Source organism: Triturus cristatus, chromosome 10 (assembly GCF_964204655.1).
Source record: "Triturus cristatus chromosome 10, aTriCri1.1, whole genome shotgun sequence".
NCBI lineage: Eukaryota > Metazoa > Chordata > Amphibia > Caudata > Salamandridae > Triturus > Triturus cristatus.
This window is the reverse complement of record NC_140593.1, coordinates 869,107,022-869,134,944: the sequence shown is the minus strand read 5'-3', so window position 1 is coordinate 869,134,944 and position 27,923 is coordinate 869,107,022. Positions and strand designations below refer to the sequence as shown.

Sequence of the window (27,923 nt, the reverse complement as noted above, 5' to 3'; positions counted from 1 at the left end):
CGGATCAAACGTTACTAAAAACATGGCAAAGCGTATTCCTGCACACTGGAAGGCCTTTCACACATAGTGACTGGTCATCTTTAAATTGCATATTGCTGTATTTGGGTGTTAATTAGTATTAACAAGATAAAATCTTTTCCCACACAGTGTTAACCAAGTGTAAAAATGACAAAATAATGAAGTAATACTATCACCAAATGTGCCGCAGTAAGAAGCAAAATTTGCCTTTTTTTTCTGTCACATACTTTGCTGACGCATAACTTGGTACTATTCTGTGCATAATTCCAGTGGCCCTGCTGATTGGGAATCTAAGCAAACGATCTTGCAGCATTTTGTACAAGAGTAGAGTAGAGCCGGGTCTAAGGTATGATACTGTGCGGAAACGTTTGGATGTTAAGCAAATGAAAGTTCATTTTCTCAAAACATTGAGTTAAAAAACGGGTTTTACATAACACAATTTTAGTACTTGAAGAATGATATTTGCAAAGTTTTGCAAATGTTTTTAAAATTCAACTCTCCAAGAATCCCCAAATGTGGTCCCACTACTTCTGAAGTAACGTTCTTAACGTGTAAGACTTTCGAGTTAATTTCATTTTATATTTGGGGGCTTGAATTGATTCTCTAAAACCACGCTCTATCGGCTCAATTTAACTGGTTCTACGACAGGAAACCAGCTCCTCCCTTTGTGTTGCCTTGACAAACACGCCTCTCTCACTCGAGTCCACCGACGGGTCCTGTTTCAGGCGCACAACCAGTGTTTTGAGAGCAGCTCAGCAGAGGTGAGCACTTCCATCTCCCAGCGAAGCCCCGTGAAGGTTACTCGAAAGCACAGCACGCAGGTACTCTATGCTTTTGTACCCCCAATTGCTCAAGTTGTTTGCTTAATGTAAAGCTCCTAAGAACATCTGCAGCAAATGTATCCGGCTGCGTGACTAGTATTGTCACTTTTGGCTGTGCTAAATGTGCCCTGTCCGAGTATCTGGCCGTAAATCTCTTAAACTGAGGCGCCCTGTGTAAGACGTGGGTGTTCATGTTCACTCATCTGGGAGGGGTATGTGAAATACCCACAGTTATGCACTTCAGTCGCACTCTTAGGCCCACTACCGCATGTTTAGACGGAATTGGTACATCAATCATACTATTATCAATTGAATATTTTCGGGGCTACCCTGTCAGCGAGCGTGATCTTGGGCATACAGGATAACATCCTAGCGCGGAAAGATAAACATAACTCATTTTACATGGTAACTTGTGTATTTCTGACTAAATTATTGAGCAGGTGAAAATCTCTTAGGAGTGAGGTGTGGGGTCCAGAGATGAATAAACCCGAAATCTATGTAGCAGTTTGAAATCTGTATTGCACGTTAGCAATTGTATTTATTACAACTTGTTCAGAGTCTGAGCGAGACAGGGGGCATACACAGAGTTTAATGAGGATACCAGGACGACGAGTGGGTAAAAGTAGAAAAAAGGATATAGTGAAAGGGAAGATTTAGGAGGGTCCTGTTTTATAGGAAGGCTTTTTTGTACTAGGACACCTTTCTGCACAAAAATATTCTTCTGAGGCTTTTTCCTCTTTCTGTATGTCCTGCAGAATGTAGCACACTTAGAAAGAGGAAAAAACAATGAGGGATACATGTATTTTTTCTTGTTTTGCCTCCACTGGGGAGGAGAAGCATTCTGGCACATTCCCAGGTCTACCAGTGTAGGTAAATCTGGGAATGCATCAAATCCATGGGTGAATATGCGGGTACACCCACACTCCACCCGTGGAACACCTAGCTGGGGAAAAGTAACGCAAGGTAGCGACTTATGCTGTCTAGTTTTACTCCAGATTTACCAAGCCACACAGGGTCACAGAAAAATATCATCTAGGTTTTACATCACCCTTGTGCTGCCAAGGGTGGTGCAAGGGAGACATAAAACATTGATAAATATGCCCCCTGATTCATACAGGTGACTACCAATTTGTGAACCTAAAACATCTTTATTTTAGGTGCTTCCCACCTCTGCTGCAATATAAACCATTGGGGAAGATACATCCCATGATGATTTTCAAAATCTCCCACTTCAGAAATGTTGGCATTTCTGAGTAATGTCTTTACTACTTCGGAAAACCATTTGAGGCAATGTAGTTTTTAAGGCCAATATAGCCACCAAGAGTGTCTGAAGTGATTCCCTCTCTTTATACTGGTAACCAAGTGCTCCAGTGCCCCCACACATAGGGGTCTTTAAGCGCTATAAAAATGTTGCAATGAAACTACAGCACCAAACGGGTGCAAACAAAGCGATAAAATGTACGTGGTGATGATGAAGTGTACTGTACAATACAGCACAATCATTCTGAAAAAGAAATACCTCTAACCATTCTCATTTTCATTCTTTAGTTTCTTGATTTTTGGTTTCACTCTTTTCTTTTGTAGATAATTATCACATAGAAGAAGAGACATACCTATTAAAATACAATGGCAGGCATGGCCAACCACGACGATCCAAGGGGTAACCTTAAATACAATGTGAGTGTATTCGCTTTCATTTGTTTGACAGCTTTTCAACTTATGGTAAGACTATTGTATTAAGCTTGTTTATGCTTGCTGTTATTGTTGGTCTAGGCTGACCAAATACTGGTGTCAATTTCTTTGTGAGTGTGCTGGTAGCAGCCTCCTTAAAATGTATTGTAGCATGATAGCACATCTTTCCAACATCTAGTACCCTGTGTCTCACTACCTGAATACTGAAGGTCCAACTGCCAACTAAACTTATTCACGTAACCCAGAACATAGACTGCATGCAGCAAATGGTTAGGACAAGAAAATGGCAACTTTCTAAAAGTGGCATTTTCAAATTTGGTACTTAAAATCTGACTTTACCTTGAAAGGGACTTAACATTGCAATTCGTTTGGAACCACAAACGACTTCTCTATCTGTTTCCAATCACAAATAGGCACTTATTAGGTGTAATAAGGTAACCCAATGTTATCCTATGGGAGAGGTAGGCCTTGCAGTAGTGAAAACCTAATTTAAGAGCTTTTCACTACCATTTCATGTTGAACATGTCCTACCTTTTAAATACAATGCTCCCTCCCCATGGTCTGTTTAGGGCCTACCTTGCGGGTCACTTATTTGTATTAAAAAGGGAGTTTTAAGTCTGTAAAGAGGTTTATTTTGCCAGGTTGAATGACTGCTTAAAACTGCACAGAGGCTGCAGTTGCAGGGCTGAGACATGTTTTAAAGGCCCACTTAAGTGGGTAGCACAATCATTGCTGCAGGTCCACTAGGCATATGTTATGTACACTATGCTAGGGACTTAAAAGTAAATAAAATGTGCCAAATAGATGTGGGCCAATATTTTACCATGATTTAAGGGGTGAGCACAAGCACCTTAGCACTGGTTAGCAGTGCTAAAGAGCACAGAGCCCTAGGCCAACAAAAACAAATTTGCCACAACAGGTGGGGAGAAGGCAAACCTTTGGGCAGAAGACCACAACAAAGGCTGTCAGGTTTAACACTTCAGCATTACCTGATGGTTACATGACATATCGGGAGGTTGAATGCATTAAAAATGCACACAATAGAAACTGGTCTGGGCTTCCATGTGTTCTCATTCAGAGGGGACATGACCTGGAAGTTCAGGCTGGACTGTTGCTTCTGGAATAGGGGCAAGGATAAAATGCATATGGATGCTTCAGCTCTGAAGTTGCGTAGTAAGCAAAAGATGGATGGACTAGAATGCAATTCAGAGTAATTAACAGTGACAGATATCAATTCAGGAAGATGGAAGAACAGTTCTGGGTTTGACTTGATGGCAGCAAGGCCAAGTCGATTAGTAAGTACCAAATTAAGTGCCAATGCTGCACAAGGCTTTTGCCTACTCTTATTTTAACTGTGTATTGAATCAAACAATCACATGATTGACTACTTTTTCGGTCAGATTTAATCAAAGAGGTAACTCAATTACATCATATTTTTCATTTTTCAACAACTGATAATTTCTTAATTAAAAAACTGCACCGTGATTTGAACAATACCCTTGTTACACAATATAAATACAACAGTTTTGTAAGATTTCGACACCCTCCAAAATGCAATATTTAGCAAAAAAGACATTCAACTCTTCAACATTCATACCCACTCACACCCATTCATATTCCTCAATATATACAAAACTAAGTGAAAACTGTGTCGAATGACACGTGAAGGCCATCCAAAAAGGTTTTTGTACTTTCGTTGCCTATACTCTTTCTTTTCTTGAAAAAAGGTTTTTTTAAGATGATCGATTGGCCTTTGCTCGTAAGGTCTACGCGTTTCGGAACCCTTATCTTGCTGGGAACCTCATCAGGACCAATGTACTGAAATAGATGAACAGAAAATTGTTTAACCAATGTCCTGTCTCTTGGTGACTTAGGTGGCTGCGCTATATTTAAAATTCTCACCTGCAACTTAGATGCAGTCTGTGCCTCGCAGGGGAAGTGTTAGCCGTCTACCTCTGTCTGTCAATCCCAAATTTTTGCCTGTCAAACCAAATAATATAAGGAATACAATCAACTCCGGCCTTCCTTATCATAAAACAACAGATACAACTCTCTCTAAGTCAGAAGTCAGTCTGTCTGATGGTATGGCGCTTACTTGAAGTGTGCGTCAAGGTGCAGAGTCTCTGGGGTCTCGGTTCTGGTTATCTCCGACTCCTCAGTGTAACTGGTAGTATTAACACCGTCCGTGTGTTTAAAAATTGGCTTCAAGGTTGCCAGTTGCATTCGTAACACTGTGTGTCAGAAAAAAGCGGAACTCGTAAACATAGTGTCTCAGTTGGTGTTGTTTGTACAGCAACGCGGGTGGTTGGAATCTCACCTCAATGGAACGAATTTCCCGCGTCTCGTTGGGGTTCTTTGACGTCGCTGCTCTGCTCGGTTCCCGTTCTCGTCAAGGTGTGTTCTTGAATAATTGACGCATCACGTGAAGACGTGACGTCAGTCTAATTACTTCTGGGAAATGTAGTTCTTGGGAGCTGGTGGCCTCTTTTTTGTTTTTTCACAAAAAACTTTATTTTGTCCGGCAAGAGGGCGCAATGATGTTTATTATGGATCGCTAAAGTATACTTAATGTAGTCTCGGGATCTCCGATCGGACACCACTTATCTTGTAAAGTCCATTTTTAAGTTGTAGAAAAGATTGTTGTATTTTCATTAGCCAGGTGGATGAGCATGACGCCACTGAGCTGTGGTCGACAAAGCCTGAAACTGTGGCGGATGGACCTATCCATTCTTTGAGTTCATTTTGTCCTTATTTATGATCTCTCAATTCTATAGAATTCCAAAGTAGGTGGAGATTTCCGGAGGGTGTTTTGATATCATGGTAGTTTGTGTTTGCGCTTCAGTGAATAAAATCCAATATTTGTCACCTTCCTTCCTTCTCTCTGTTCTTATAGGTTGAAAATTTCCGAGAGTTCGTTAAGTCCGTCAACTGAAGTGTTGAATTTGATAATCAACATTGCTTCCCGTCTCAATAGTTTTGAGTCCAGATCCCCACCTCTGGCGTCCTTTTCGATTTTGGAAATAATAGTCCATCTCAGCTCTCTTTCTGTATGGTTTTTGGAGGACCAATGATTGACAAGAGGTGCATTTAGGATATGTTTGCGAATTCTAGATTTGTGTTGTTGAATCCTCTGTCTAATTTCTTGATTGGTCTTACCAATGTACAACTTTGTGCAGGGGCATAATATTCCATATACCACGAATTTAGATTTACAATTTGAAAACGTATCATGTTTCCAGTTGATACCGTTGTGTGAGAAAAAATCGCCTTCGATGGTTGACTCACAACAGGTGCAAGTGCCACATTTGTGGTGCCCTTGTATGGGAGGTAAGCTTAAGAAGCTTCTGATTGTGGCATTCTTGGTTTTGGGCATGGCTGCCCGTACAATCTGGTTGGCAATGCTTTTGTCCTTTTTGAAGGCAAAAAGAGGAGTTTCTTTGAATAATGGGTCCAGCTGTCTGACCAAGTGCCAATTTTGATTGATTGTTTTTTTCAGCCAGTTTGATGTTGGGCCGAATGTGGTCACACAGACAATTCTGTTGATCTTCGTTGGTGTTTGCTTTTCTAGCAGTGTCTCTCGCGGGGTCCACCAAGCTCTTTTTATGGCTCTTTTTAGGAGTTTCTTGGGGTAACCTCGTAGCAAGAGGTTGTTCTTCAGGGCCTCTGAGTGGAAAAAATATTCATCCTTAAAAGTGCAATTGCGACGAATGCGCAAAAATTGCCCATAGGGTAAATTTTCTTTGAGGCTTCGTGGATGATTACTGGAGAAATGTAGAGCCTTGTTCCTGTCGGTCTTATTTTTGAACAGTGTAGTGGCTAAATAGCCGTCCGTGGTGTAAATTTCAACATCAAGGAATGACATTTTAGATTTAGAATGGTTCATGCTGAATTTTATGTCCTCTGTGCGGTTGTTGAGCCACAGGAAAAAGGATTGTAATTGTTCTTCTTCCCCAGTCCAAATCATAAAAATGTCGTCTATGTATCGAACCCAACTCCCAATATACTCTGTAAAGGGATTGTTGTTGTAGATGGTAGGCCTTGCAGTAGTGAAAACCTAATTTAAGAGCTTTTCACTACCATTTCATGTTGAACATGTCCTACCTTTTAAATACAATGCTCCCTCCCCATGGTCTGTTTAGGGCCTACCTTGCGGGTCACTTATTTGTATTAAAAAGGGAGTTTTAAGTCTGTAAAGAGGTTTATTTTGCCAGGTTGAATGACTGCTTAAAACTGCACAGAGGCTGCAGTTGCAGGGCTGAGACATGTTTTAAAGGCCCACTTAAGTGGGTAGCACAATCATTGCTGCAGGTCCACTAGGCATATGTTATGTACACTATGCTAGGGACTTAAAAGTAAATAAAATGTGCCAAATAGATGTGGGCCAATATTTTACCATGATTTAAGGGGTGAGCACAAGCACCTTAGCACTGGTTAGCAGTGCTAAAGAGCACAGAGCCCTAGGCCAACAAAAACAAATTTGCCACAACAGGTGGGGAGAAGGCAAACCTTTGGGCAGAAGACCACAACAAAGGCTGTCAGGTTTAACACTTCAGCATTACCTGATGGTTACATGACATATCGGGAGGTTGAATGCATTAAAAATGCACACAATAGAAACTGGTCTGGGCTTCCATGTGTTCTCATTCAGAGGGGACATGACCTGGAAGTTCAGGCTGGACTGTTGCTTCTGGAATAGGGGCAAGGATAAAATGCATATGGATGCTTCAGCTCTGAAGTTGCGTAGTAAGCAAAAGATGGATGGACTAGAATGCAATTCAGAGTAATTAACAGTGACAGATATCAATTCAAGCATTATACCCATTTTTTATTTCTCAAAATTTGATACCCTAAGTGGAACATGTATGCGCAGATTTGCGTCGCCTACCTCACTGTTTCATGAGACTCAAGATGCACTTCAATGATGTGGTTCCACAAGTTTGAAACCTTTCTGGGAGTCATTGTGTTCACATGAACAGGGGAAATGGCCTGCTGTTTCAGGCTGGATGGTTCCTATTCAAGCAGTACCAAGGCTGATTTGCATATGGTTGCTCCCAGACACAAGTGCTACAGTGAGCAAAATATTTGATTGGAATACCAGTTGCTGGAATTAACTCAAGCATTCCACCCTTGACTTTTTTGTTTCTGTAAGTTTCACTCTCAGCATACAACTGCAGCAACAAGACCCCAAACACATCATAAGAAGTTCCAATATAATATTCCTTATTGGAGAAAAATCATACTGAAACCACACTATAAACAACAATAAAACAATTTTCTGACATAATGTTAAAATGTATTCAAGATCATAGCTCTGGTAATAATGTGGGGTGAGAACTGCAAAAATCTCAATCACACTGAAGGATAACTGTTCCTATGGAGGTACAAGAATAAACTACCTTTTGGGGTATTGTCACAGTATTTTTAACTCACTCTTGCACTTACACCACGGACTCGCACTCAACACGATGGCCTACTTCCTTGAAAAGATCTCTGCAAAAGAGCCCCCTTGTGGGGCCAATGGGGGACTGCAGTGCCAACCCCACGAGGAACAAAAGAGTGTGTGAGGGCAGCGCTTCAAATTTGTGGACTTTCCCCACTATTTATTATATCGTACCTGAGATCTATCTATCTTAGATAAGTCATCTTCACTTGTCTATATCTTCTGCAATACAATCCGTAGCCTAGTGGACCGGTGTACCTCCATAGAAACAGTTACCCTTCAGTGTGTTTGAATGTGTTCTTGGGAGCACGGGTACTGGGCCTCCTTTTTCTGCTCCCTGTCCCTCCCTGTCCCTCTCTTTGTTAATTATTACTGCAAAAACCTCACATTAAACAAGCACAGCATCTTCCAATATCCAGACTTGGAACACAGCCCTTTACTCTGCCTAGCTACACTTTCTAAGACCCAAATAGGTCTAGGCTTGAAAGACGTAGTTTGAGCACAACCACCATAATATAATTTCAATTTCTCATCTAAATATAATTGTAGGGATCTTTGCTTCATGCCGAGGCTTGCATACATCCTGTTCTTCATACAGTTGCCTGTGCTATGTTGAAGGAATGTGTAGTAGATTGGGCATGTTGTGGCTTTAATGCAGGTTCTTACAGGAGGTCACGCCCTGCCCTGCAACTTTTCACTTGGAGTGGACAGTGAACTCCGCTCCGCCTCCAGAGTTCATGGAGCTTTGGCACTCTGCTATGCTTGAGGCACAGAGTTGGGCAAAAATTCTACAAACTACTGAGCTGCTATTGTTACTCCTGGGCAATGCGTGGGTCTTTTAATAAAGCTCGAGACAAAAATATTTGGATCCCCTCATGCACGCGGAGTTCAGCTGCGCCTCACCAACCGAATGCAGACTGCCCGGGGTCCACGAAGGAGACCCACTAAAAGAGCGGCCTATTTAGTGTCACAAGAGGCACAGGAGGCAGCCTCCCAGTGTTTGGGACCCTCATGGGTCCAGGTGTGCCGCGTCACTTCCGGGTAGGGGGGGGGGAGGCGGATGAGGTACATATTCCTCTCCCCGCCCTCTGGGCGCCCTCTTTGCCCACCACCCTGACGCCGTTTACATGTGTCGGTGAGCTGCGGTGACCACGAGGTTAGTAGACCATCCCCTGCCCCCGGGGGTTCCACCATTTGGGCCTAGCCCGAGAGGTACCCTGTCCCAGGCACTTGTGTCCGCCCGGCCGACACCGCTTGGCATGCAAGCTGGCCGGAAGGGGCCCGGGGTTTGGGAGTGGGGGCCGCAGCTCAGGATATCTCCCCCCCCCAAGTCCAAGCTACCACGCTGGCTCATGTGAGCGTGGGATGGGCCCAACTGGCACAGGCCCAGTTTCGTACGGGCTGGGTGTAAGGGCGGTGCAGGCTAAAGGCAGGCTCCTACTGCCTCACCCGCCGTGCTCAGGTGTCCTCACCACTCGTCATGTTCTGTGAGCCCCGTGCGTTGTACAAGCGCCCCGGGGTTTATGCGGTCCAGGCTTGAGCAGTTTCAAAAGGGCCTTCTTCTTGGGCGAAAGGGGGGTGGGGCTACAGAGCCAGGGCCCCCCACCCCTTCTGTGATGGTTTAGTACGAGCACCGTCCGCTGCCGTATGCTCCTGGCTCAGGGGTACTGCAGTGCAGGCCAGGGCCGGATCAACAAGGCCCCGTATTTTGCGATCGGCGGGGGGACTACAGGCCCAGCAGGCCGTGTGCTGGCCCCTGACCCCCTTCTCCTACCTCCCGGCTACTGTCCTGCAGAGGCAGGTCTCGTACCTCAGTCCCATAGAGGAGGTCGTAGTTCGGACCGCTGTTACCGCCCCATTTTGGGGGGGTGCGAGCGCACACATGCCCCCCCTGCCTCAGCCTCAGCTGTGCAGGGGGTCGGGTTCCCCGTGCGGCGCACGCTGCACAGGCCCTGTGGTTTTCGTCCGGGACAGTTGGCCTACAGTATGTCCAATGCACAGAGGTTGGCAGCGCAGTGCCCCAGCAAATCGGCAATCCTGGGGTGGCATATTAGATCGACGGGGTGCTTAGAAAGGCACACGGCTGGGGGGGGCAGCGCTCAAGCTGGATAAGTCTCTGCATGAACTCCACGTGGCGCGATCGCAATCTGCAACGTTTGTGGTAATATTAAACTGGGTCATTAACACGGGTCCATATGCTACCCCTGCGGCCAAGTATTTGGTTGAGTTGGCGCTTCATCACGGCGGGTGCTGGTGCGAGACGCATAGATAGAAGTGCCATGGAAACTCTTTTTAAGCACACGGTGCACCCCGCCCCACGTTATGCAGTACAGCCATGAATTTGGAGGGGGATACAGAGTGGGCCACAGGCAGCCACGTTTCTGCGCTCTTGGGACACATGGTTAGGCAATGCATAAGGCTGGGGGTTCCCACGATGGCGGGGGCTTGATTACTCGTTTGTAAAGAGCCGTTGCAGGCTTGCAAGAATGCAAGCTAAAAAGACAGTTTAATTATTGGGTTTCTTACATTAATGATTTCACACCTGGTCTCAGTGAAATCTTCAGATGCCAGTTTTCCAAGTGCAGCGTCAACTGCAAGCTGGGATGTGGGTGCGGCACATGATACTATTTACATAGCCCGTTTGCGCTGCGATGCATCTCCCATGGCAGAAAATGTCTGGTTTGTTTCCCATGATTCCGCCCCACTACATGGTGATGCTTCCATGCCAGCTTGTATCTCACAGCTGGTGCTGATCCTTGTTACCATAGCACTTTTCACAGGACTTTTCCGTAGGTGCCCAATTAGGTAGTACACTGCAATTATAACAAACCCATCCACCGCCGCCCAGGGTGATACTGTACAGTTTGCTCAGTGCATTCTCCATGCCGCATTACGTTGACTTTCTCGTTTCAGTGATCCTGTGCCTGCATATGTACCCCTTTGATCCAGGACAGGAAAACGGGGGCACACTCAGCTGTAGCATTTTGTTTTGGTTAATAGATGTAAGGCACAGGTTTTCACTTTAGTTACCACTGGTCATGGTATTCATGCGGTTAGGTAGGGTGTTACATATGTGCTTCCTCCGTTTGAAATCCTTACACAAAGAAACAGTGCGTAATTAGTTTTCGCTCGTTTCTTGGTACCCAAAAAAAAAAAATGGTGAAGTTAGGTTTGCACTTTTTAGAATCTGCAAAGTTATGTAAATTGTGCTTTGATTTAAGTGAGCGTACGTTAATGAATACGTTTGTGAGGCATCAGGGATCTTGCACAGGTACATAAGTGACCTATGGGCCAGAATTGAAGGATTTCAAGTATTTTACAGGAAGCCATATTAGCAGCTTGTTTACCTCATGCACTATTGACCAGTGGCCAAGGCAACAGTCCTGGCTTGCGATAGGTGTAATTTTACGATTCAATTGCCTTTCCTTGACATACAAACTGCTCCCTCATGCAGTCTCGTGTCATCAAGAGTAGGCAGAGATGCACGCCATGTTTGTTGGTGGATAGGTCGTCTGCCTGTTAGAGAATGCAGGCAGAGTCTGCCCATGCAGCCGCCGCCGCTTTTCACTTTTTAGAATCTGTGCAAAGTTTATGCAAAACTGTAACATGATTTAAGTGAGTGTACGTTAATGTCTATGTTAGTACATTAGTGACTCATTAAAGATTTTGCACAGCCACATCTTTGGCCTAGGAGTCAGAATTGAAGCACTTCAAGTAATTTACATTGAAGCCATAATAGTTGTTTATTTACCTCATGTTTTACTGGCCAGTGTTAAGGTCAACAGTCCTGGCTTGCGGTAGGTGTATTTTACGGGTAGATTATATACCTGGTTGCTGACTGAAGAGGCAGGTCTATGCTAAGCAAATATTTCAGATTGTTTTGGCCAGTCAAATGGGGAGGATCTGCTCAATAGATAAACATGCTTGTTTTAATCAATTATGTGTGCAAATAGAAAAGTCTATCAAATGGGTAGGTGAGGGGTCTAGAGAGGACACACGGGACTAGCACGGCCCAGGAATGGCAGGACAATAAGTCAGGCAGGGGGACAAGTTGAAGCTGGACTTCCATAGGTGAGAGCTCAGATCTTGAGTTGAGCACCAGAACAGGAGTGCAAGGGCTGTTGAGTCCTATGTTGAAATGTGACTAGAGTTACATATATGCAGGTTGCAAATTGACTCAAGGATAATTTACTCTGAAAGGGCTTGGGAGTGTAAAACGTTAGTAAGTTTGGCTAGTAGTGTTTGGTGACTGAGCCTCACCATGCCAGTATGGAGGCATTTTCAAGATGATATGCTTTTTAGCCAAAATTGTGGCTAATTTATCTTATGCAACAAAGAGGCAGGGTCCAGGCTAATAGTTCTGCCTTGTTCTTGGTGCAGTGTTGCAGGAGTACAGATCTGGCTGCAAAGATAGAGGTCACAAAATACCAGACGGCAGCAAACCAAGCTAAGCTCTATTTTGCAGTAGGGTGATGCAGTGGTAAGTGTTGCAAACAGGCGCCGAGAGATGGGCCCCTCAATACCATCCATAATCTTAACCTGGGCCCACTGGTGATCCACAATTTTAACAGTTGCATCAGGCTTAATATGTACAGCCTCCTTGAGTAAAACCACAATGGAGAATGTCACCCCATAACTTTTAATAGTGCTGCAATTGTCCACTCTGCTAAAATACAGTATCTAGTTACCTGTGCAATATTTGTCAGGGTGGTTCCGGGCGCTCGGCATTGTCGCTTAATTTTAAAATGGCGCTTGGGGACAGTCTGCCACAAGTGGGCACTGCCTGTGTTTTAAAGACAACCACAACAACAGGTGTGATGATGTGGTAGGATTGGCAGCACGGCAGGGGCAATGTATGGTGCGAACGAAAGGGGCCGCCTGCCGCCAGCCCTGGCTTACAGGTATACAAATCAAGCACGTGACGTTTGGAATCTGTGAGGCTGTGGGCACAGTTGGGCTGCGAGTAGGTCAACCATAGTGGGTGTTGCATGTCTTCTCCTGCTCAGGTTTCAAAACAAGGGGCAGTTACTTGGGCATGCTCCTTGCTGTAACCAGCGCGCAAATCTAATGCATGTTTATGTAAGGGCATGGTATACCACAAGAACTGCATATTACATACTTCCTCCAGTACCTCCAAGATACAGGCTCGCCCATTTCTCACACTCCATGTGGAGAGCTAGCAATTCCGGGGGATACAAAGCGAACCAGGGCTTGGTTGGTTCAGCACCTTGACAAAGTTGTGCTCGCATTTTGGTATTTCAGCAAGGGGACTGGTGCCTACAATGTCCTTGCATTTTGCAGTTATAGAAAGAATAGAAGTGTAAAGGAATAGCAGTGCATGAATTGGGCACACTTCACAGCAAAGCCAGCAATTATGAAGAATTGGTGGGTGTCAGAAATTATTTGGTAATATCAGGGAACTGCAGCTATGTTCCAACAGTGGGAGGATTGTGACTGTCATGCTTTTATTCACAGATTACTATACATGTTAGACAATAGGGTTTTGTAACCTGCAGGGGGAAGGACTCGATCAACTGTCACCCTCCCAATGGAGTCACAGTGATACACACTTTTCAGTCAAACTACACATGTGATTCAACCATGAACTGACGGATATATCTCTGCCCACATTATCTTAAGTTGTATCACAACATCACCATCTTCAGACTCGGGCCATTGTTATTTGGTGAAGCAGCAACAGGGCACAGATCTTGGGGCCGGCAGTCACCGCCCACATACCTCCTCCATCCTAGCCACAATAGCCTCTTACTGGTATTACTGGTATTATGTCTTTGGACACATATAGGTACATTCGGGCCATGTATTGTTTTTCTGTTCGAACGAGGGCCAGCGATTGGTTCGTCGGGTTTCTACAGGAAGGGCACGCATGAGCGCTGTGTCTGGAGTAGCTAGGTCCAAGAAGTAAGGCAAGTGGGGTCTGGGCAGGATACTAAGAATCTTAAACGTGACGCTGTTGTCATCGGGTCCACTCACATTGGTACTATTTTCACCCTGGGGAATGTAGACAGGGCTGTACAATATTTCCTACACGTGGGTGGAGGATGCCCTCCACATCCTAGCTCCTTCTAGCTATCCCGGGGACGAAGGCAGTTCACTAATAATGAACATTGGTAGTGGCACTGTAATCAAGTTTGGATCCCCACTTTACAGCATTAGCACCTGATTGGGGAAAGTGTTCTGGATGCGGTGCCAGAGGATACCGGCCATTTGGGGGTATCAACTAATTGATTTATGCAGGGTGAAGATAGGGGGTATGGAAAAAGTACCTGATAGAGGTACGGTAGAGCGTGGTAAGTGGCAGGCAGCATTTGGTGCTAGGCAGCAATGGGTGCCAACCAGCAAATGGAAAGACCACAAGGGGCTCCATAAGAGTCTGCACATGTGTCAGTAGCAAAGGCATTGACCTGTCATATAATAGTCCCCTATTAACATACAGGTAGTAAAGGTCAATAGCCTGTCTAGGGGGCGGGGGCAGGCGCAGTAGAGGCCAGGCGGCGCTTAGCGCTGGAGTTTACCATAGCAGTAGTTCGGCAGGGGGTCACTCACACCAGGGTGGGGACAATAGCAGGGTGACGCAGCATCTTTGATCACTTGCAGACGGTGATGGACGTGCAGGCAATAGGAAACGAAAGGGCAGGCAAGTTATGCGTATGACTTACTACAGGGCTCCACTAGCCAAGAACACTGGCCCTGTGTACACACTTGTCTCTCTTGGGGAAGAGGGATCTGTTGCAAGAGATAAAGTCCTCCAGGTGTAAGTTAGGCAACAATTGGGGGCATGTGCGTTAGGATTTTGCTTGCCTAGTCCACGGGGTTTTTGAAGAAGATGGGGCTTCACCTGCTAAAAGTGGCCTTGGACTTGTGTGTTGGACCGGGGAGAGGCCCGGGTATCAGCTGGATGTAGGTAAAGATGCCTACTCTTGACCAGAGGGGGCATGGACAGGTTTGCAAACTGAAGTGTATAGAAAGGTGTGCAGTGCTCAATTAAGGGTGTTAGCAACCCAGCATTTCTTTATTTGGCAATGATCAATGGTTGGTATATGGCCTTTCGTGCATCTTCAGGATGACACGAGTGGCGCAAGGCAGGAATCGTTTTGGGGGCCTAGGCTAACGCTGGATCAGCTTGCTGTAGATAGCTGTGTCACAGACCGGGGGGAGTGTCTCCCTCCCTAACAGTGGGCCATACACTTAAGAAGCAATGAGTTGTCCTTCCTGGGTAGGAAGGCACTGTTGTAAGACATGAAGTCCTCCATGCGTAAGATATGGGGGGGGATTCCTCCTCCTAATGTGCGGGTCATACACCTGGGAGGGAACAATCTGGCATCTCTGGGGAGAAGGGCACTGCTTCAAGTATTGACGGTCACCATGTGTAAGGAGCAACCAGCTGGGGACCGGTGAGATATGGTAGTCTGAGATAACGCCCCGGCGGGTGTGGCAGGGCGCACAATCAAGGGAAGCCATGGAGGTCTCTTGCAGGGAGATTAACTGCGCCATGAGGAAATTCACTGAGCAAAGGGAGTTTTGGCTTCATCCGTCATGGGTTACTGCACACTAAGGCCACAGGGTGTTTTGATGAAGACTGGGTACACCTGTCCAGAGTGGGTATGGGCATGTTCTTACTTGGTCTGGGGAGGCCTTAGAGACAGCAGGGTGTAAGTAATGAAGGCTATCTTGGTGGGGGGCTCTGGGGTGATGGTGGCCACACCCAGAGGCGATCCAGAGGCTGTAAGGTACATACTGATACCCTCTGCAGGAGCACAACAAGGGTGCAAAGGCAAAATATCCACAGGGAGGTCCTGGCGTTGGACCCCGGAGGAGCGACGGCGCCCAGTTAGTCCTACGGGCAGTTGTGGACCTGAGCAACCGAGGGTTGCCTGGCAGGCTCTGCCCCCTTATTGGGCGTGCGCAAAGGGGTGGGCAGTTGGCCCACCGGTGGGAGGGGTCTCCCCTCTCCAAAAAATATGGCAAACACTGTTGGGCACGGCCACAGTGTCATTTGGCTAATCAGGTGGCAGGCGGCGAGGGGCTGCCTGCCTTGGGATCGCCCGTAAGATAACCCACCAATGTTGGCATATTTGTAATGCTAATAAACCTGCAGCAATTTTCTCCACAAGGAAGGTGTCTTGTCTGGTTATTGCTCTAGGATAATGCTGTATGGGGGAGGGTGAGTGTTTGCCGATATCGGCACTATGCAGGTTGCCCGGGGTCCACGAAGGAGACCCACTAAAAGGGCGGCCTATTTAGTGCCACAAGAGGCACAGGAGGCAGCCTCCTAGTGTTTGGGACCCTCAGGGGTCCAGGTGTGCCGCGTCACTTCCAGGGAGAGGGGGAGCAGGGGATGAGGTACATATACCTCTCCCCGCCCTCTGGGCGCCCTCCTTGCCCACTACCTCGACGCCGTTTCCCTCCGTACTGCATACCCGGCGTTCAAGAGGGGGGTGGGGGAGTTTTGTCTAATGTATTCTTTTGTGTTGCAGGCAGAGTTACAGGGCGATCCAGAGGCTGTAAGGTACATACGGATACCCTCTGCAGGAGCACAACAAGGGTGCAAAGGCAAAATATCCACAGGGAGGTCCTTGCGTTGGATCCTGGAGGAGCGACGGTACCCCGCTAGTCCTATGGGCGGTTGTGGCCTGGCAGGCTCCGCCCCCTATGGGGCGTGAGCAAAGGGGTGGGCAGTTGGCCCACCGGTGGGAGGGGTCTCCTCTCCCCCAAAAATATGGCAGACACCGTTGGGCAGGGCCACGGTGTCATTTGGCTCATCAGGTGGCAGGCGGCGAGGGGCTGCCTTGGGATCGCCCGTAAGATAAACCACCAATGTTGGCATATTTGTAATGCTAATAAACCTGCAGCAATTTTCTCCACAAAGAAGGTGTCTTGTCTGGTTATTGCTCTAGGAGAATGCTGTATTGGGGGAGGGTGAGTGTTTGCCGATATTGGCACTAATACTCCGGTGCCCTACTGACAGCAGAAGCGGGATTGATGCAGCACACTTGAACATCCAGGCTAGGTCTGACAGTGGCATAGCAGCTGGCGATATGCTGCAGCCCAAATCTTGAAAGGTCATCATTCTTCTGGGGTAGCACTCTATGGGTGAGTACAGTGTGCACTTGTCCACAGCACAGGAGGGAATGTTGGTTGGAGTCAGCTTGTGAAGCGAGATGTGGCTGTGAAGTGGATTGTGAGAGATACAAAAAGGTGACAGTGAAGCAGCTTGTGACACTGAGTGGCCAAGGAGCCGATTGTAGTGCAGTTGGGTGCACATGAGTGACTTTCTGGCACACAGTGAAGCCTTCTCTAGTGTATATTATTTTGCAAGTTCAAGTGGCAGTCGTATATTGTAGTCAACAATGCGTTTTCACTGACACGCAATGCCTTCGCATCATAGTATGTCTGTTGCACAAGACCTAAATGCCCCTTCGCGTAGATTGCTGGCCATCAGTGAAGTGAAGCAAATGGGTGCGACTGTGTGTTCACTACTCTTGAACGCTTATAGATGTCAGTCCACGGTATTGTGCAGCTTCTGACTGATTTCTTTGTGTACCACTAACCTTTCCTAAATTTCAACCGCCACCATGGGAGCCTCCAATTTGCTTATTTCTTCAAAAGGAGCATATCATCCAACAATGAATGTTATAATATGTCTTTTCAACTGTACGTGGAACATATAGAAACAACAACCAAATAAAGCATGCACTGCATACTCTGCCTACTTGCGGAAGTCTGCGGAATCTCGCAGAGTTTTTTGGTAACTCCGTGGAATTCCACTGAGTGAAACTGCACGAGCTCTGCCCACGCCTACTATTCACCACTGCGCATGGTAGGTTTGGAACAAGGCCCAGACACTGTGCAGGCCTTGCAGCATATTACAATTCCACCTAGGTACAGTCTATACTCAGAAGGGGTTCATCATAAAGAAGGGAGGTCATACGGCATGGTCATAAGACACATCTTGCTGCACATCACTGAATTCCAAGAGGACTGACACTTGGTAGGTTAGATGTAGGGCCTAGCCAAAGGCCAGAACTTGTACTCCTCCTTGGCAGGGCATGGCTAAAGCCAATACACAGCATTGAGTGGTAGCAACATAGAAAAGTGCATTGTGGGTCTGATGCTAGGTCTGTCCATAGGCCAGTTCCCACTTCAGACAGCTGAAGAAGATACACAATGTGGGTTGGCTACGACCATGTTGATCTTTTTAGAAACTATGTGCAGGGTCTAGTCACATATCAGGCTCCACAGACAGTCTCTTTTGTGTAGGCCACACAGTGGGTTCGGCAGGTAGTGACCTGGATGCAGGAAATACCACAGGAAATGTCATGAGGCCAATCCTAACTGGAGTTGGGCACATGGTCTGTTCGGGATGGGTATGCTGTGTTTTGAGTTCGAGTTATTTTGTTGAAATACCCTGCCTAGATCACCCATGTCATTAATAATGTCAAAGGTGAAGTGATTTGTAATGTCACCCATGATTTAATCTATGATGTGTGTTGTCATCTGCAGTGCATGTAGTGGTTATTTGTGGTTGCACTAGCAACCGTAACCTGGGAATTTCAACCGAAAACTATATCCACAACTTCACTTAAAATATGTTTCTTAGCACTACTTTTTTAAGTTTTCTTAAACATACATGAAAGTCATATGAGCAGAAAAAAATATAACTGATCCTTAACATTTTTTTCAGCAGGTTCTTCATTTATTTGTTGAAGGTTAACTGCATCCAACTCCGATGTTTTTGCATTCCATTATGCCGAATCCTAAGTGCAGCAAAACCTTCTGACCACAGGCTCTGGCCATGTGCAGTGGACATTTCTCAAAGGATCTGTTCTTAACCTCCCATGTGGCCAATCCCATGCTGCACATGGGTTTAGTTATTTGTAGCTGGAGTTAGTGTGTGGACCTGGCCTCTGATCAGGTACCCACTCATCCCCTGATGGATACAGCCTTTGTCCTTGAACTCTAGCAATTGTAGTGCTTTGCATGTGGCCAGGTCCTACATTCAACCATCTTTGCAGCCAACTCCCACTGAACAACACTCTAGCATTACACAGGAGGTCCGACTCTCTGTCTAACCCAGTTTGTAGTCAACTCCTGCTATATATAGTTATGGCGTGTGGACAGCAAGTCTTAACTACTATCCCACATCCCACATTCAGCCACCTTGTTTCTCAATTTTGGCTCCACTTGCTGGATAGGCATGAAATGTGAAATCATCCACCGGATTTAACTTCCTAACTGCTTGCAGAATTTCATGCAGACAGAGCAAATATTGCTAAAGTTATTTTTGAAAGTAGATTTTTTTAGACTCCTTTAACTTTGCACCCCGATCGATCTGCAGAAAGCTTCTCATGCCAACAGAAAAATAAATATGTAAATGTAAACTTTGTTTGTGTTTGTCAATGGGTACAAAGTTATAAAGAAATGAATACCATTTTGCTCCTCAATCACGAGTCCCTTGACAGATCTGCATAAAATATACCAAGATCAAACTAAAAATGAAAAGGGTATGTCAAATTCCATTCTGTTCCAACAAATGTTGCCAGAGTTATTAGGATCAATTAAAAGATGAACTGAAAATACTGCTTCTTAGAAAACACACATCTTGGGTGACAGAAAGCATATGCAAATCAAACTTTTTCAGAAATGAATAACAGACTTGATACTGATGCGTCGTTCAGCACCGATTAACGAATACGTTAAATGACTTTGTAAAACCTTTGCTACATCATACTTCCTGGCCCAAAGCTCATTGGAATGTACATGTCCTGGCCTGGTTTTTATATGCTGTATTACACATAGGATCACAGGCATAATATCAATCCATAAAATATTGAAGCACAAAAATATTGGAAATTACCTATTGATAACAAAAATATTGATTCTATACTCTCAACTATAAAAACCACAAACATCAAGCACACAAATATAATTGTTAAAAATATTGATTTTCACATATATCCCAAAATAAATATTGAAAACAAAAATATTGTTACCTTTAAATAAACATTATGTCAAAAATATTGATTCACACAATATCGACTAGAATATTAGAGCCAAAATATGTAATCATTAATAAAAATATTTAAAAAAAACTTTCACATACAATTGCTTCAAATAAAACCAAAACCTATTACACACATATTTAAATCAAATACAAATATATTACATCAACAAAATATTTACCATTCATCCCAAAAATATAATATATATAAAATATATAGAAAAAGCACCAAATAAGCATTAACTACAAACATTGAAACACCAACCTAAATATTAATAAATATATATATACATAGATGTATTTCAATAGATGCATGTCCAAAAATATCAAGTCATTTATCATACATCAAAAATAAAAGCTAAATTAGCATTTCACATTGAAAGGCTCAACTGTTAAAAAAAGATTCAAACTATACTAAACCAACCAATAAAATAAAACTATAGACAACTTTAACCAATACAATCAAACAAACAATTAAATCAACAATATAAAAGGCATTCTAATTTAAGCAACTAAATGCTTAAAAATGGCTAACACTGCAATAGGAGGAAACTCTGCCGGATTCTTTCAACAAACCATTAAAGAAGAAATATATACATTTCAGCAATTACATAAACAAGCGAGTAATATATATATTTAACCTAAAACATATGTGTTATTAAACTTAAAAATGCATAAGAGCAAATAAATATTAGCACTCTATCCAACGTTTCTCATTTTACATAGACTTCCTAGAAGAATAAATCTACAACTTGAGAACCAATAAACTGTCAGAAAATAACAACTACCACAAACCAGCAAATAGATGTAAGAAAGAACAAATGATAAACTCTCACAAGGAGCGAACAAAAATAAGCCAACCAAATTCAACCTATATAAACCACCAGCAAAGTACCATTTAAAATGAAACATATGTTTTTTTTCATTCAACAGCAAAGAAAGCACCTGCTCCACATTACCCCCAGATTCCCCTTGTTCTTATTCCAATTGTCACTAATGAGGTATTTCTACCTCACAAGACAGAAAAAAACAAGAAGAATGCTACATATAGGCCCCTCCGACAAGGCGGCAGCCTGTAAGGCTATACATACCTAGCATTCTTCCTGTTTTTTTCTGTCTTGCAGAAAGGGACGAGGAGAAGGCAGGTAAACTCTGTGGGGCTTTGGAAGCCAATGTGTTCAGTGGGTCAGCTTGGCGGATTTGATGATTGCTGGCGTCTCCTCTGCGCTGCCGGGTTTCGGCAGGAGAGACGCATTGCTTTGGCGACATTGGTGAGGAGCAAGACGCTCTCCTTTATAGCCTTTTTAACCCCTTCCCCGCTCATGACGGAACCACTGAATTCCTGCCGCGGCGAATGGGTTAAGATTATGGGAAGATGCTCTGTGATTGATGATTCTGCTGGACGGTGCTCTCACCCTCCTAGTGGTAGGTGGGAGTAAGAGGTATCAGTTGGAATGTTTTCCCTTCTGGGTTAAGGTGCACATGCCAGATGCTGAGAGTTCATGCATGCTCATTGGAAGCTTTATATTTGGGCTTCAGAATGCTGGTGGGACTGTTAATGAGGGGGCTGTGGCAGGGTAGTCCGCAGAGGGGATTTGGCTTTTATCGATTTTGTATCATGTGTGCATCTGACGCAGACAAGTCATTATCGTTCCTCTTTAGTGATTGGCAATCATTATGGTGAAGCACTCATATAAGTGGAAGAATGTAGTGTCTTCTTCCTCTTTGGATTCCTCTTCTTCCTCTCCTGTGAGCAGGGGATCAGGGTGGGGTCAGATGAGCTTTTGAAGCAGAATCTGTCTGCCTTCTCCTCTTGGTTCGTTCTGTCTTGTGAGGTAGAAATACTTCATTAGCGACAAATGGGATGGGGACATGGGGACCTGGGGGCAGTGTGGAGCAGGTAAGGCTGCTGGCTCACTTTTAATTTGTTTTAATTTGTAGATGGCTTTAAAGCTACTATTGCCAGTGTGTTTTATTGTGAACTGCATTTTTAAGAGATTCCTTTACCTAATACTAGAGACTCTGAATTAGCATTTTATCGTGCCTGAGAGATCTGGTGTTTTTGCTCTCACTATCTATATTTTGGACTGTTGGGGCACTTTTGGAAGGATTGGGGGGAGCATTGCTTCTTGGTAAAAGCATTGTTGGTGGCATTCTGTTTTGCCGACTGCTCAAGCACCAGGTGCCATTTCAGCCCCTTCGCTCAGCACCGCTTAGAGCCGCCATTGTGGGGTTAGAACGCTAGCTGCCTGGTTGCTGCATTTAATCTCTTGCTCGCCAATATAAGGGAGACTCGGCAGCAGCTCAGCAGTGGACATGTAAGACTGCTGTCTCACTTTTTAAGTTGCTTTAAATTCTAGACGGCTTTTAAGTTGCTTTTGCCTCTGTGTTTTATCGTGAACTGTTCTTTTGAGAGATTCCTTTACCTAATACTAGCAATCCTGACATAGCATTTTATGATGCTTGAGACCACCGGTGTTTTTGCTTCCACTATGGCACTTTTTGCACTGTTGGGGGACACTTTTGGAAGGGTTGGGGGAAAAGCTATTGTTTGTTGGGAAATGCATTGTTTGTGGCATTCTCTTTTGCCTACTGCTCGAGATTGAGGCACCATTTTTCCCCCTGCTCTCAGTGCCTCTTAAAGTTGTCATTGTGGGCTTAGTGATCTAACGGCCTGCCGCATTTATTCTCCTGCTCTCACATAAAATGTAGACTATGAGGCAGCGCATGCAGCAGACATGCTGCCGCACGTGAAAGGCCAGCCCCTCTGTGCCTATCCATGCCCAGTGGGGGCCAGGCGATATGCCTCTGGAATACAAACCAAGGTATCATATACTTCCAGTTAATTGCATGTATTCCAAACTACCCTTACTGGCTCCTGCAAATTTCCTGTCAACCTTAGTTGATCTTAAACAACAAAGCAGTTCAAGGGAGGAGGGTTCAAGGGACAAATTTATAGACCACTACGAATTGTATCCCCTATCAAACATGTTATAAACCAAGAAATCCTAGGGTCTAATCACAAATCAATAGTACATGTGAAACAAAAATACTCCTAAATTAGGGATGTATCTATAAACAGCAATGGAGGTATGCTCATGGGGTCATCTAAGGGCAGATCCCTTTAAGGACGTATTCCCTCACTCACCATAGGTGACATGCTTCATCATAGAGACTCTCCTCCCAAAGGAAACACCTAGTTCCTTTGAGGGCTACAACCCCCTCACTGTGAGGGAGGAGCTCAGGGATGTTTTAATGGAGTATATTGGGTACCCTAAACCCACCTGTGATGAGTCTAACGTGTGAGTGAGAACGCAGAGCAAATAATAAACTAGAACAATGTGAGTGAATGGTTTGAGACCTCACCTATACCTGGCAACCGCTCAGGAAGGGAGCACCGCTCTACAATGAAGGTAAAAGGAAAGCAAACTAGGTTGAATGTCCCTAAATGTACCAACTATGAGCATGCACAATTGTCTATCATCGCTGTGTTGCATGCACGAGACCTGCCAACCCGTATAAACTCAAGGAGAAATGACTTAAAAGATAGTTACAGGAGACATAAATGGTGTTACATTTATGTCTCCTGTAACTATCTTTTAAGTCATTTCTCCTTGAGTTTATACGGGTTGGCAGGTCTCATGCATGCAACACAGCGATGATAGACAATTGCTCCCTTCCTGAGCGGTTGCCAGGTATAGGTGAGGTCTCAAACCCAGCAATTGCGGGTAAGAGTTTCTATATCTTGTGGGCTTACTTTTGTCAGTTCCCGTTGTCTTTCAGTGCTTCATAACATATACTGCGTTGGAATTCATTGTGTATGTTTTTCACCCCTATAGGTATGGAGAAATCTATTCACTGAAAGACCAGAGATTGGTTTCAAATATCCTTTCAAGTTATAATCATTTAATTGTTTTTTCACGTTTTTTGAGAGCAGCAGCATTTGCGTAGGTCCTGATGAAAGCCTGATCCGACTTTGGATCATTACGGCTGAAACATGTCGACCATTTGTCATCACACCCTAGCGGTTTAAATCTATACCGTTGGTGCACTGCTATTTTAATCCTGACATTTGGCATACTTTGATTAAAATTGTCGTTTGTTGCCTAGTAGTCAGTTTTAACATTCACTCACATTGTTCTAGTTTATTACAAATGCTGCTGCTCTCAAAAAACGTCTGTGAATTGATTTGAATTGAACCGCTTGATCAGAGAGACCTTTTTGGAGTTCTCTCCTGTGAAAAAAAGAACACAGGAGTCTCTGAGGGCTCATTTTCCTCAAACTTCAGGGTAAGATGAGGAGACACCTGGTCCAGACGAACAAAAAGAGAAGTACATCAGCAAGGGTGTATTGCCTAATGTGTTGGCACCTTTAAAAGATAATATTTGGTTTCAGGATGAGGTGTTTCTTGAAACCTCCACTTCAGGGTTGCTGAGGCATTTCCAGAGTGCCCCAGAATTGCATTTTCCAGTTCATCTGTTAATTTTTTGAAATTTTGAAACAGGAATGGAAGGACCAGGTCAAAATCATGTTGCACTGCTTCATGTCAAAATATACCCCCTTAATGACATGGCTGTCAGTTTGCCAGAGGGTATTCCCATTGATTCGTTTGTGGCTAGCATGGTGGGCAGGACCTCCCTGGTGGGTGCTGCTATTGTTAAAGACGCTACTGATAAAAAAAGGTTGATTCAGCCCTCAGGAATGTGTATTTAGGCTTTCATTTGGGGCTAAGAGTTGGCACCTATGGGTCATATGTCTCTCAGTCCTGGCTGAATGATATTAAGACATTGTTCAGTGCAATGGATGATTCAACTGAGTGCTCTATCTTGCTGGATAATATTAAGAATTAAGTTGAGTTCCTGTCTGACATTGTTTTTAATCTGGTGCAGGCTTCTGCTTTACGGGTGGGGCTTGTATTGCTACCACGCAAAATCTTGCCCTAAATGATTGACGCATTGATGCTGCCCAAAAACGTCTGCCATAAGACTTCTGTTTTGAGATTCTCAAATGTTTGTGTCACAGATGGAGAATCATCTGCATCAGTTTTTCAAGGAGAAAAAGCACTTGTCTTCCCTGATGCAGCAAGGTTCGGACAAGGGGTTCCCTCAGAAGCACCTTACTTTCATCAGCCCTTTCACAGTCTGCAGCTGCAGCAACAACATACTTCACAGAGGAGGTTCAATCCTAAGAAGGGTGGCCAGAAGAAACAGCAGTCTCTCCCTAAGTGTTCCTGACTATATGATTATGCCTTCAGGGTGTGCGGTTGGAGGCATGTTTCTTCTCTTCAGCATGGTGTGGCGGGAGTCCACCTCAGACAACTGGGCATTTCGCACCATCAGAGAGGGGCATAAGATAGAGTTTGTGTCCCCCATCCCCAGGATTCCAGGGTGCGGCCTACTCCATAGCCCAGGATGAAGAAGAAAAAGCTGGCTTTGGCTTAGGGGGTGGAATTCCTTCCTACAACAGGCTATTGTGAGGGTTCCTAAGATGGAGCTGAGTCAGGGTCATTATTGGTCTTTCTGGTGGAGAAATAAACAGGAGGATTTTCGATGATCTTGAATCTGGAGGCCCTGACCAAATTTGTGCAGACATTGGCATTCAAGAGCGAGACTTTGCAGCAGGTGATCCCTCTGGTCATCAAGGACCACTGCATGTTTACACTGGATCTCCAGGATGCTATTACCATGTACCTACCCATCCCACATATCAGAAGTGTTAGAAATGGGGGTCTCTATATGGCAATGGTTTGCACCTTGATCCAAGTAGGGACCCTTCCTTCTAGTCAGGATAAGGGAGCAGCCTAATCAATAACTTACCTGAGGAGCCACGCTACGCCATTGTCACCATTGCCGCCACCGCCAAGGGTCAAACGGTCACCAGCTTCTTCCGCGTCGCCGCCCCGGGACTGCAATTCCCGGCAGCCTCAGCGGCGGCGCGACGTGCTGACGCGGACCAAGCGCCAGGAGGCGCATAAAAGCACAGAGGGACCCGCTTCGCGGGACGAGTGCGGGACGCGCCGGGCTAAGCCCGGGCAAAGGGCGGGCCGTCTGTGGCCGTCAGGGGCCAAAGGAGGCCGGGCCGGGCCATACCCCTTTCCTTCTAAACTCAACCAGTCCAGGAGGATGCCCTCTCCAGGACCCTGCAAATCTACTGTCAGGGAAGGGGGCTGCAATGCAGGGACGTTGGACAAGTACTTCAAACCTACCAAAGAAGATGTAGGTAAGGAAAACTCCTTGGAGAAACGCAGGGCCGAGCGGCGGCGCTCCATTGATTCCATGAAAAATACGCCCCTGCCAGAGATCATCCCCTATCCCATTACCCAAGAGGATGGCACGCCCCCACTTAGTCTAAAACCTCTGACCCCTGAGGATTTTCCTCTCTTATTGCGGGAAATCCCCACCTCCCCTGAGTTGGTCCCTGGAAAACTCCTAGATATAGCCCCTTCTGGGACTTGTCCTACTCCTGTTAATTTGGTTACTCAAACCCCACCTCCACATGCAGCCAAGAAAAGCAAGCCTAAACAAAGAGTTGAGGTAGAGTTGCACAGGCCCCCACCGAGTAAACGCAGTAAAAAGTCAATGGGGGGCAGGGGGAAAGCCAAACCGTCACATCTAGATTTCGGTAAAATACACACACTTGTACCCCAACCTGGGAGGGATAATAAGATTGCCCCCACTGCTCTTCCCTCAAAGGCCCCTAGTCCAACTAGAGCTACTATTCTAAACGTCCCAGTGGCTGACACACCTAACCCTTCTACAGCTATAGGGAGCCTAGAATCGCTACTGCGTTCTCTTCTACAGCCCATTAGCGATAGTTTGATAAAAGTAGAGAGCAGGCTTACTTTATTGGAAACATCTCTTACTAATCTGAACACCTTAGTTAGTAAGCAATCCAATAACACGGGACCTTATCCCTCCGCAGGAAACCTTACTAAAAAAGGAATTACGAAGGGCAATAACAAAGTCACCCCCCAGAGTGCGACCACTGCCCCTCCTTTGCAATCATTAATGGCTGTCTTAGATCAGGCACCGCGCTGCAATGTATCTAATAGGCCCAGAGAGACAATGCACTCTGCCCCTCAAAGTTCCAATCCGGGGACTACTGATGGCAATCTAGAAGTTGGTGGTATCCCTCTACCCTCCCCGGGTCGGCCGGCTCCAAGTCCATGGAGACCAGACTTGCCGCCGGAGGCTAATAGTCTAACGGTGGTCCTAGCAGGCGTCCCCCGTTTAAGACTAGGGGAGAACGAGGATTACCTATCACTAAAATACAAGGTCATTAAATGGCTAAATTGGAATCGACCCTTACCGTCCCATTTTAACAATGAGATTATTATGGTAAGAAGGGTCCCCTGGTTAGGTAAAACTAGGAAATCAATAATAGGGGACTGTATCCTGACACGCTTTAAGGACCCGGGCACTGTGCGGCACATTTGCAAAGGAATAAATAGGTCACCGGACTCTACTATCCAGACCATGCCAGTATCCTTTTTTTTCCCCCCAACCCACATGCATCACATTCCGCCACAAGATGAGTGGGTGAGGGTGGAACAGAGACATAGACACAAGGATCATGCACAACGTCCAAGCTTTCAAGTGCAGGACAGGCCCTACTTCCATCTTAATCGCTTTAATTGCCTGAACAGTTTGGATGGGGTTGATTGACTCTCTAGTCACAAGCCAATGGCTTTGGACTGTGGTGTTTGCAGTTCTCCCAAGCTACCTACCTCGACTGCTATTAAATTGGATGGGCCACTGAACAATTTGACGGTCTTGGATAATCTATTGGCCCATATTGTTCCCAATGCCTTTGGAACTCCGACTGACCCATCACTGGTGGAGAATGTCCGCAGTAGACCTTTTGATTTATCGGCCCCTACTGCTAGTAGTAAGTTAGAACCCCCGATTTCAGTGGAGCCCGGAATTACACC

General features: G+C 45.2%; 1 protein-coding gene across 3 annotated transcripts in view; it reads left to right on the top strand.

The window, feature by feature from the left end:
• Positions 1–726: 726 nt before the first annotated feature.
• The window catches only part of LOC146796133 (GTPase IMAP family member 7-like), a 94,406-nt gene continuing 67,209 nt past the window's right edge, over positions 727–27,923 (top strand). For all 3 annotated transcript variants that reach the window (XM_085630174.1, XM_085630176.1, XM_085630175.1), the window contains exons 1-2: positions 727–839; positions 2,424–2,516. In XM_085630174.1, the coding sequence (XP_085486300.1) occupies positions 2,466–2,516 (51 nt within the window). In that variant the 5' untranslated portion in view covers positions 727–839; positions 2,424–2,465. The remainder of the gene's footprint in view (positions 840–2,423; positions 2,517–27,923) is intronic.